The 10,745-nt window shown below is 40.0% G+C and overlaps 1 protein-coding gene across 3 annotated transcripts in view; it reads right to left on the reverse strand.

The window, feature by feature from the left end:
- Nucleotides 1-10,745, reverse strand: part of LOC111154176 (spastin) — a 52,600-nt gene extending 41,855 nt beyond the window's left edge. For all 3 annotated transcript variants that reach the window (XM_022513610.1, XM_022513611.1, XM_022513609.1), the window contains exon 1: nt 10,102-10,745. In XM_022513610.1, the coding sequence (XP_022369318.1) occupies nt 10,102-10,516 (415 nt within the window). In that variant the 5' untranslated portion in view covers nt 10,517-10,745. The remainder of the gene's footprint in view (nt 1-10,101) is intronic.

The raw sequence follows: 10,745 nt of genomic DNA on the forward strand, positions 1-10,745 counted from the left end.
AATAGATGGCAAAACCCAAAGTTCATCAACAGACAAATGATTAAACAAAATGTAGTAAATATATGTAATGGAAGATTATTCAGCCTTAAAAACGAATGAGATCTGATACACATTGCAAGGGTGACAAACCTTGAAAACATTATGCTAAGTGAGACAAGTCAGATACAAAAGAATACTGAATGATTCCATTTAGATAAGGTACCTGAAATAGGAAAATTCATTGGTACAAAAAGCAGAACAGAAATTACCAAGGACAGAGAGAAGGAAAAAGGGAGATGAGTGGGGAGTTATTGTTTAATGGGTACAGAGTTTCTGTTTGGAAAGATAAAAAGTTCTAGAAATGTACAGTGTTGGTGGTTGCCACAACACTGGGAATGTACTTAATGCCACTGAATTGTACACTTAAAATGACTAAAACAACAAAGTTTAGATTATCTATGTCTTACAAAACGAAAAAAAAAAAAAATTTACTAACTGGCCCGTTCTAAGCACTGTGGTGGCCCTTTGTATACAGCAATGAAAATGAACAAACTACTGCCACATGCAACAGCACAGAATAAATCTGAGCAGCATATATATATATTTTCCATTTTATTTCTTTTCAGTGTTCCAGCATTCATTGCTTATGCACCACACCCAGTGCTCCATGCAATATGTGCCCTCCTTAATACCCACCACCAGGCTCACCCAACTCCCTACCCCCATCCCCTTCAAGACCCTCAGTTTGTTTCTCAGAGTCCACAGTCTCTCATGGTTCATCTTCCCCTCCAATTTCCCCCAACTTCCTTCTCCTCTCCATTTCCCTATGTCCTCCGTGTTATTCCTTATGCTCCACAAGTAAGTGAAACCATATGATAACTGACTCTCTCTGCTTGACTTGTTTCACTCAGCATAATCTCTTCCAGTCCCATCCGTGTTGCTACAAAAGTTGGGTATTCATCCTTTCTGATGGAGGCATAATACTCCATTGTATATATGGACCATATCTTCTTTATCCATTTGTCCATTGAAGGGCATCTTGGCTCTTTCCACAGTTTGGTGACTGTGACCATTGCTGCTATGAACATTGGGGTACAGATGGCCCTTCTTTTCACTACATCAGTATCTTTGGGGTAAATACCCAGTAGTGCAATTGCAGGGTTATAGGGAAGCTCTATTTTTAATTTCTTAAGGAATCTCCACACTGTTTTCCAAAGTGGCTGCACCAACTTGTATTCCTACCACCAGTGTAAAAGGGTTCCCCTTTCTCTACATCCTCTCCAACACATGTTGTTTACGGTCTTGTTAATTTTTTGACCAGCATATATTGAGCAAAAGAAACCACACACAAAAGAACACTTACCATGTGATTTCATTTATAAAGCTCAAGATCAGGCAAAACTAATCTATAGTGTTAGAGTTCAAATTGTAGGTATCTTTGCAAAGAATGGGGAAAGGTAGTAAGTGGAAGAGAACATCACAAAGGCAGGCTTATGGAGGAATACTCTTATTTCTTGACCTGGTAGGGTTTCAAACTGCTATGTTTACTTTGAAAATTCACTGAGCACTACAGTAATTATGCACTTTATGTATAATTTAATCAAAGTTTACTTAAAAACTAAAGAAAGAGAAGGGGAAGGTAAAGTATATATTTTTCTCAGAAGATTTTATTTATTTGACAGAGAGACAGCAAGAGATGGAACACAAGCAGGGAAAGCCAGAGAGGGAGAAGCAGGCTTCCACCTGGGTAGGGAGCCCAATCTGAGACCCTAGGATCATGACCTGAGCCAAAGGAAGATGCTTAGTGACTGAGCCACCCAGGTACCCCTGATAAAGTATATTGAAATGGAAAGAGTCCCAATACATTAAGGAAAAGGTTACAGATCAGTCTGTATGTAACATTTTTTTCTGACAAATGAATAAATATTTATGTTTATATAAATACACAAGGTCAGATAACTTATTAGGTAATCATCTCCCTAAGGATAAGATTACAGAGGATTTTCACTTTCTATATGTGTATTTGTTCATTATTTTAATTTTTTAAAAGATTTAATCATTGGGGGAGGGGGAAGCACACCCACGCACAAGGTGGGGAAGGGGCAGAAGGAGAGGGAAAGAGAATCTCAAGCAGACTCCACACCAAGCACAGAGCTACAGAGCTGGACACATGGATCAATCCTACCACCCCAAGATCATGACCTGAGCCAAAACCAAGAGTTAGATGGTTAACCAACTGAGTCAACAGGGGCCCCCATTCTTTTAATTTTTGAGTATATGCTAGCATACAAGCAACAGAAATAGTAATGATACCCATCTTTAGATAGAGGTAAGCATAGTAGATTAAGTTATGAATTATATACTGCATCTTTTCATTCAGAGAGTAGTAGTAGTACCCACACTGCCACAAGAAGGGACAAAATAAGAGTAGTTTGGGATGGAGAGAGAGAGGATGTATGTTCATGATGTTACAATATGGAGACTTAAGCCCTTGATTATCCTCTAATAGCTATATGACTTTGGGAAAGTCAGTTAATCTCACTGGGTTTTACTCTGCTAACCTAAAGACAAGATGACATTTCTTTTACCTAACCCTGAGTTGTGGCAAAAATCAAGTGAAACAGGATATGTGACAACACTTTAAAAAATAAAGCAGCACATCAATATTACTTTTACTATATTTATTTTAATTGGTACATCTGTTGGCTAACTTAAATCCTTCTACTTTGGAACTGCATGCACAGTGTATGTTTGTGATTGTTGCTCATTTAAGTTATGTAAAGCCACTGCTTTTACTTACTTAGTCCTCTAGTATCTGCCTACAAAAAATTCCACGGAACAAATATACTAATTTTCCTACACAATTTTCTTTTAGGAACTTACAAGTGTCACAATTAGCAGAATAAGAGGTATCTTTAAAAATCCTACAATAGGGGAGGGACGCCTGGGTGGCTCAGTTGGTTAAGCAGCTGCCTTCGGCTCAGGTCATGATCCCATGTCCTGGGATCAAGTCCCACATCGGGCTCCTTGTTCTGTGGGGAGCCTGCTTCTCCCTCTGCCTCTGCCTGCCACTCTGTCTGCCTGTGCTTGCTCTCTCTCTCTCTTTCTGACAAATAAATAAATAAAATCTTAAAAAAAAAAAATCCTACAATAGGGGAGTCTGGGTGGCTAAGTCTGTTAAGTGTCTGCCTTTGGCTAAGGTCATGATCCAGAGGTCCTGGGATTGGGCTCCCTGCTCATGGAGAATCTGCTTCTTCCTCTCCCTCTGCCGGACTCCCTGTTCATGTTGGTTCTCTCTCTCTCAAATAAATAAAATCTTAAAAAAAAAAAAAAAAATCCTACAACAGATTTCATTGTGTGCTAAACTGTAATAAACCACAGGATCATGAAGCATCAGTGAACAGCCCCCAGACTACTCTTCTCATAGTTCACTACTACAGAAAGGATACTTTCTACTGTATTTTAATTCAGCAAAAAGGTCATACTTGCATTCACTTTCCAACTTCAAGGTTTATCTCTGAAGTAAAGACTTTCCCATTTAATTGGGAAGGTTTTGAATCCCATGGAAAGAAATCATTTCAGTTTTGGATATTTTCTTTAAACCTTAAGAATGTCAATTAATTTATCTTCTTTGAAGTCTTTTGTATTTACTATGGGTAGTAGGTAACTTTAATTTTTTTCTATGCATTTTCTTTATTTTCCAAATTCTCTGCTGAGATGCTTGCATTATATTCACATATGAGTACAAAATGATTAGTTTTATCTCTTTTAAAATAAAAGGTTAGGGCGCCCGGGTGGCTCAATCAATTAACCAATTGCCTTCAGCTCAGGTCATGGTCTCAGGGTACTGGGATCGAGCCCACATCGGGCTCCCTGCTCAGTGGGAAGCCTGCTTCTCCCTCTCTCACTCCCCCTGCTTGTGTTCCCTCTCTCGCTGTCTCTCTCTCTCTGTCAAATAAACAAAAATCTTTATTTATAAATAAATAAAATATTTTAAAAATAAATAAAATAAAATAAAAGGTTAGGATACTAAGTGAGCTTCGGGGGGACTCCCATCTGTTTTTTTCTGAACTGAGGGTCACAATTAGCGAACATATTTTTATATCAATCTTTAGATAATTCCCCTTCTTCCTCAAATGTCATTTATGTGGCTGCTATATCCTAAAATGCGTAAAAGAAACCAGGTATCAAGGTTTAACAATAACTCACAGGGGCTATAATCTTTTTTTTTTTTTAATTTTTTTTTAATTTGACAGACAGAAATCACAAGTAGGCAGAGAGAGAGAGAGGAGGAAGTAGGCTCTGCTGAGCAGAGAGCCCGATGTGGGACTCGATCCCAGAACCCTGGGATCATGACCTGAGCCGAAGGCAGAGGCTTTAACCCACTGAGCCACCCAGGTGCCCCTCAGGGGCTATAATCTTAAAAGGATTGTTGAATAACAGCAGTCCTGTTTTCTGAGGACCTACTCTGTGCAAGCACTAAGTATTTACAAACACTGACTCAGTGCAGTAACTTCGCCAAGATCTTGAATAGTCAGAACTCAAATATCATTTTGAATACTAGGCACTACAATTTTAAAAGGATAAAATTAGGTCCTCAAAGTTGAGAAAGAAAAGCAGGCCCTGACATCCAGGAGCTGGCCTGGTACTATCAGGCAGGCCTTGGTGTAACTAGGAGCTGACTTGGCATCACTGCCAGACCTGGTGCTTTGTTGATCATAAGCAATTTCATAGAACATCAACATCAGATAAGGTCACTTTGTGATTGTGATGGATGAAGACAAAACATGACCACTCCATAATCAAAAACATGAATATTGTCCAAGCCATGAAATACCAATCATCTTCCTCTTCAGGCTAATGAGTGCTTTTCAACCAGCTACAGCTTTAGCCTCATTCTGGCCTTCCCTCTTTCTAGATCACATTCAAGATACTTAATCATAGAATACCCCTCTTCCTGACAGCATCCAATGCAGAACAAAATCCTGCTTCCTTAAATCCTCCTCAAAATCACCTGATATAAGCCCAAATCCTGTAAGTTATCTCTAGCACCCTTTCCTGAGATGCCATGGTTCCCACCATGTGTGTTCTCCCTGCTTCTATAATAAATCCCACTTGTTTAGCCACAGAGGTTCTACGAACGGTTGACTGAAAGACACTGACAAAGCCCACTTAAGAACAACAGTGAAGGGGCGTCTGGGTGGCTCAGTGGGTTAAAGCCTCTGCCTTCAGCTTGGGTCGTGGTCCTAGGGTCCTGGGATCAAGCCCCGCATTCCCCTGTATCAGGCTCTCTGCTCAGCAGGGAGCCTGCTTCCTCCTCTCTCTCTGCCTACTTGTGATCTCTGTCTGTCAAATAAATAAATAAAATCTTAAAAAAAAAAGAACAGTTAATTCTCTCTATTTCTATTATAGCATAAAATAATTGCAAAGAGCAGCAAAGACACATGAATAAGTTTAACATGTCTATGCTATACCTTCATAGCTGTAAAACATAGTCTCTAGGATAATCATAGATTTTATTTTTCTTTCCTCATTTACCAAATGAACAACTGCTGAGATTTGAGTGTGCTCAAAGTTTCATTCTATAGGATGTCTAGTGTGGGTAGTTAATTCACAAGGAGAAAAAAAAAAGGCTACCTTAGCTCATTAATATCTCCACTGGTATTATATAGGTCAAGGAGTATTATAGGTCAAAAAAGACGAAAAGTAGTAGAGAAACAGAGAATCTATACTTTGCCAGATGTCAAAAAACCAACTACCATTGGGTGGAACATGGGGAATACGATAGTGAAAAAGAAGCAGGAAGGATTAGGGAAGACCCTTTTTTCAATAATTTAATATCCATTTACTGCCTGCCTATCCCTTAACTGTTCTCAGGACAACTAACAATACTCTTAGAAATCTAGTTACCAGGTGAGCTTTATTCTGTTTAACTGTATTTTAACTGTATGGGTTTAACTGTATTCTACATTAGGAAAAATATAAATTGCAATTTAAAAAAACTAGAGCAAGGGACCAAGTTCCTAACAGTGACTGTCTTTTTGTCTCTTTAGTGCAAATGCCATTAAATATTCTTGAATAGAAATGGGAAATGTATATCGTGTATTTAATAAAAGGTAATGCTTTTCTTTTGGAAAAGAGTGATATTATGTAAATATCCATCCACCCGAATAATTCTTTCTTTGTTGTAATCATGGAAACTTTAAATAAGAATCATTAGGCCCAAGAAAATTGTCTGAAATCAATCCTTTCAAAATAGAGACTAGCAGTTTTTAGAGGTAAAAGGAAGTATACCAAATCTGACATTTCTGATCCCTATTCTCTATCATCACTCTGAAAATATAGTTAGGCAAGGTATTTTGTGTGTGCTTTAAATAGTGCAAGGTTGAGTTACATAGGAATACAAATTTGTATAACAACATTTTAAAAGCCTAATGTTTTAAATATGAGCTGACTAGGAATAAATATAAAAGAATTCTATTTAGACCATTTCTGTCCTTGATCCCAGGTTCTTCATCCCTACAATGTCCTGAGAAACCGATCTCTTTCATACAACACACTGGGCCCTTACTGTCAAGTTCTACATACTCCAGGTAATCAAACCACACCCAGAAAACCTGCACCACTCTATTACCCAGGAGATCTTAGGCTTGTCTACTTGCAGGAGCCATGCCAAACATGTTAGATCATGTTCTGGTTAATCCAAAGACCCACTATGACAACCTCCTCTTTTCCCCCTAGTATTCCAAGGAGCCCAGTATTAGGATTCCAAAACAGAAAACCTGCTTAAAGCAGAAAGTATAATGAGGGGCATAATCTTCTGTTCACCTAAACTCTGTTCCTGGTTCTGCTAATGTGAGTTCACTCTTTAAATTTCAGTTTCTCCATATACATAATGGATATAAAAGGTTATCAGTTTTCCAAGGATGTTCAACAATCATATATCCAAAAAAAATATTTAACTCCTTGAAAAAAATGAGACATATGATATGCATGAAAACACACACACATTTTAATGATCATAGAGCAAATGCTGTCTTACATCTTACTGGAGAGGAAGTGAGTTTTCTTAAGTAGCATCTAGAATGCATAAAGCTGTGCAAATTAACTGGTATCCAATAAATGCTTTTTTTAATGAACAGAACTCAAATATTCTTACATTAGGTAATTAAATTTACTGTGTTATTCTTCTCTATTTTAAAAATTTGGTTTGAGACAAATTTAGGCCTTTTTGAAAATTCAGTGTCAAAGCTAACTATACCATAAGAATAAAATACAAAATAAACAGTCACCATATAAACCATATTTATACACTACTTTATTGAAATGAGATTTAATTTGGCCTTTATTATTTCAAGGCATCAAATGTTTCAATTAATTAACACCACGACAGTCTGAAATAGCCCATTTTACCTGATGAAATAAAATGGCTTTCAATATAGTTAGAAGCTAAGTCAGGTTACTAAGGGAATGGCAGTGCATGACATTACTAGCCCCTTGATGGCTTACCACAAAGTTAAGAAACGTTTGAAGACTGCTTTAAAGACAATTGATTTCTATCCGTTCATATCTATTTTGACACAGTGAGAAAGGAGAATAAAATTCTCTTATTTTACACTGACAAGGGTGGTTGAGAGATAAGCAGACTTTGTAAACGTAAACTCTTGCAACTACTGGATTAAGTCTAAAGTATAAAAAGTTTGAATATTCTAAGGGAAAATTATGAGAAAAGAACTATGACAATACAAACTTAGCTTTAACTCACTTTTTAAGGAAAAATGAATGCTTAACTGATTTGTTTCAGTTTGAACTAATTAGTTTCAGCACATAATACATCAGTTGTATAACACAAACTAAAAAGTTATCATAGTCTATTCTAAAGTGTACTTCAGAAACTAAAGTATAGGGGCACCTGGGTGGCTCCGTCGTTAAGCGTCTGCCTTTGGCTCAGGTCATGGTCCCAGGGTCCTGGGATGGAGCCCTGCATCACTCAGCGGGAGGCCTGCTTCTCCCTCTCCCCCTGCTGTATTCCCTCTCTCGCTCTCTATGTCAAATAAATAAAAATCTTTTAAAAAAACCCAAAAAACTAAAGTACAAATAAAGCAAAAAACTTTGAACAGAAACATTAACAGTAGAGAGTAGAGTATGCGATCTATGGATTGCTGAAAATATACTTTTAAAATATTTTAGAAAATTTAAATATAATAGGTGTAGTCATATATGTAATACTCTATAAGACAAGTCATAAGTTTGAAACCAAAGGTCTGATTTCTACTTGTCACTTATCCCTCCTTACGGAACTGATTTCTCTTTAAATCTAAGAGCCTCGGGTCTTTTTTTTTTTTTAATACCTAGGTTATCCTTGTCCTCTCCTCTTATCTTACCTCCCAGCTGTCATCACCCAGTGTTTAAAAAAAATTTCCTTGTGTTTTCTGGCATTCTCTTCCTAAATACTACAATGAATCTACCCTTAAACGTATTCCCCCTATTCTAAAACATCTTTTGACCTAGATTAGTAAACTTCTGGGGACCCTACTGTAATTGGATCGTGCACTCAAACAGTGCTTCTCTAGGAAGGGATGATGGTACCCTTATTCATCCTACCAAGGATCCTTCAATGTTCCAAGAGATGGTACAGAATGAAACAGTTAACAAAAACTTCCTTCCACAAACACATGGTATTTTTTTCTTAAATAGAATTCTTTCCTAGAACTCTCTTCTTCTATAGATTTTTTAAAAGTAATCTCCACAGCCAACGTGAGGCTTGAACTCACAACCCCAAGATCAAGAGCTGCATGTTCACCGACTGAGAGAGCCAGATGCCCCCTTCCTAGAACTCTGTTAAACTCCACTGTCCTTACAATCAAAACCATGAACACCTGCTTCTTCTATCATACTTCTCACTCCTGGGTTCCACAAAGAAAATAGGTTTCAACAAAACTAAATTCTAGAACAGTTTCTGTAGTTGACAGTAGCAAGAGATTCTACAAATGACCTGCAGAATGTTGTTGTTTTTTGGATAAATGACAGTGCAAGTGAGTACCTAAGTGAAGTGATACAAAAATGTTCTTTGGTAGTTACAGGAAAAAGATCTTTGCATATTGGAGGCAGGGATGAAAGGAGGGATTTTCAAAATGTTGCAAGACTCCTAACTTCGGTTCTCATCTTCCATAAAAAAGTGTTCATTAGGAATTAGCATAGGTTTGGAATGACCTGCTTTAATCTTTTGAGCCTCAGTTCCTTCATCTGCAACATGCTGATACTAACACTACTTTCACCTCACAAGGTAATTGTGAGGATTAAGTAAAGAACACATACAAAACTAACAGTACAGCGGTTGGTGCACTGAACGACTTAAAAACGTGAGTTTCAGAAATCTGAAGGATATAGTATTCCTGCCTTCATTCAGAAATAAAAAATCTTAAAAAATAAAAGAAATATAAATCTGTTTCAAGTTATATTGAGAAACTTAAAGGCTACCTTGGAATACTGATTTAGATGAAATAAAATCTAACAGGGACAAAAGTTTCATGTTAAAATAGAACTTTATAAAGAAATACTTAGAAGTCGTTATATTGATAAAATGTCACGAAACTTTAAAAAATGCCAATTCAGCTATAATCATATGTGGCTGTTCCTTTCAAAATTAAGTCACCATTTTTTTTTTCTTTGACACTACAGTACTCTGCTTTCATTAAAAGCCTATAACAAGACACTGCTTCTCCGATACCGAAACCTTTTGGAAACCTGGCTCAGAGGAAGCCACACATTGTTTACAGTGCAAGAAAGAATCCGTGTGGTCATTCTAGAACAACTGTCACTGTCAATAGCATGACTGGCTGTCTCATAGGGACTTGGTTCATGCAGAAGTGTAGGGTAAGGCCGGTGTCTGAAACAAAGTCGACAGCCAGGGTGCCTGAAAGGGGAGAGGTTTAACTGAGAATCGTAGAGGATGAGAGTGTGACTGCGGTGAAGCCGCCCGGGGTGGGTGGGGGGACAGGATCAATTCCGGGGTCGCACCGCCCGCTCCCGAAGAAAAGGGACGCAGATGTTGCCCTCCCTGGGCGACCCCACCGCTTTCTTCCCGGCGCCGCCTCCCCCTCCCTCCAGCCCCGCACTTACCTTTCTCGTCCTCATCGATGCGCAGGGCAATGGAGATGTACTCGAAGGCCTGTTTGTGGAAGGCTCGGACGCTCTCGGCCTCCCCACCCGGCACTGGCGCCGGGGGCGAGGCCGAGGCCGGCGCCGGCGCGGCCCGGGAGCTCCTCTTGGCAGCCATGAGGGCGCGGGAGAAGCGCTGGCAGAGCCACACGAAGAGGAGCCCCAGGTGGAAGGCGACCAAACGCAGCAGCGCGAAGCCTACGAACAGCGGGTAGGAGAAGTAGTACAGGTTTCGCTTATGCAGCGACTCGGGAGGGGGGGCCGGTCTGGGGGCGGGACGGGCGGGGGCCAGGCAGGGGGGCGGAGGCCTGGGAGGCACCGGGCTGCTGCAGCCGCCGGAGCCTTTCTTCTTCCCTCGTCCACCCGGAGAATTCATTCACAGCTCCCACTGCCGCCGCCGCCATAACCCGCCTCCCGCAGACCGACGGCGACCAAGCCACGGCGGCGGCCGCTGGGACGGCGAGGGCCACAGACGCCCGCGCGCCCGCCGGTCCCGAGAGCTCGGCACCTCCACACGCTGCTCGCCGGCCCCGCCCCTTTCTCCTCGCTCGGCCAGGAGCACAACCCCTTTCCTCCTCCGGCGGTCGGTGGTTCCTGCCCCTCCC

Source organism: Enhydra lutris, unplaced genomic scaffold (assembly GCF_002288905.1).
Source record: "Enhydra lutris kenyoni isolate GAN:26980312 unplaced genomic scaffold, ASM228890v2 scaffoldscaffold35, whole genome shotgun sequence".
NCBI classification, from domain to species: domain Eukaryota; kingdom Metazoa; phylum Chordata; class Mammalia; order Carnivora; family Mustelidae; genus Enhydra; species Enhydra lutris.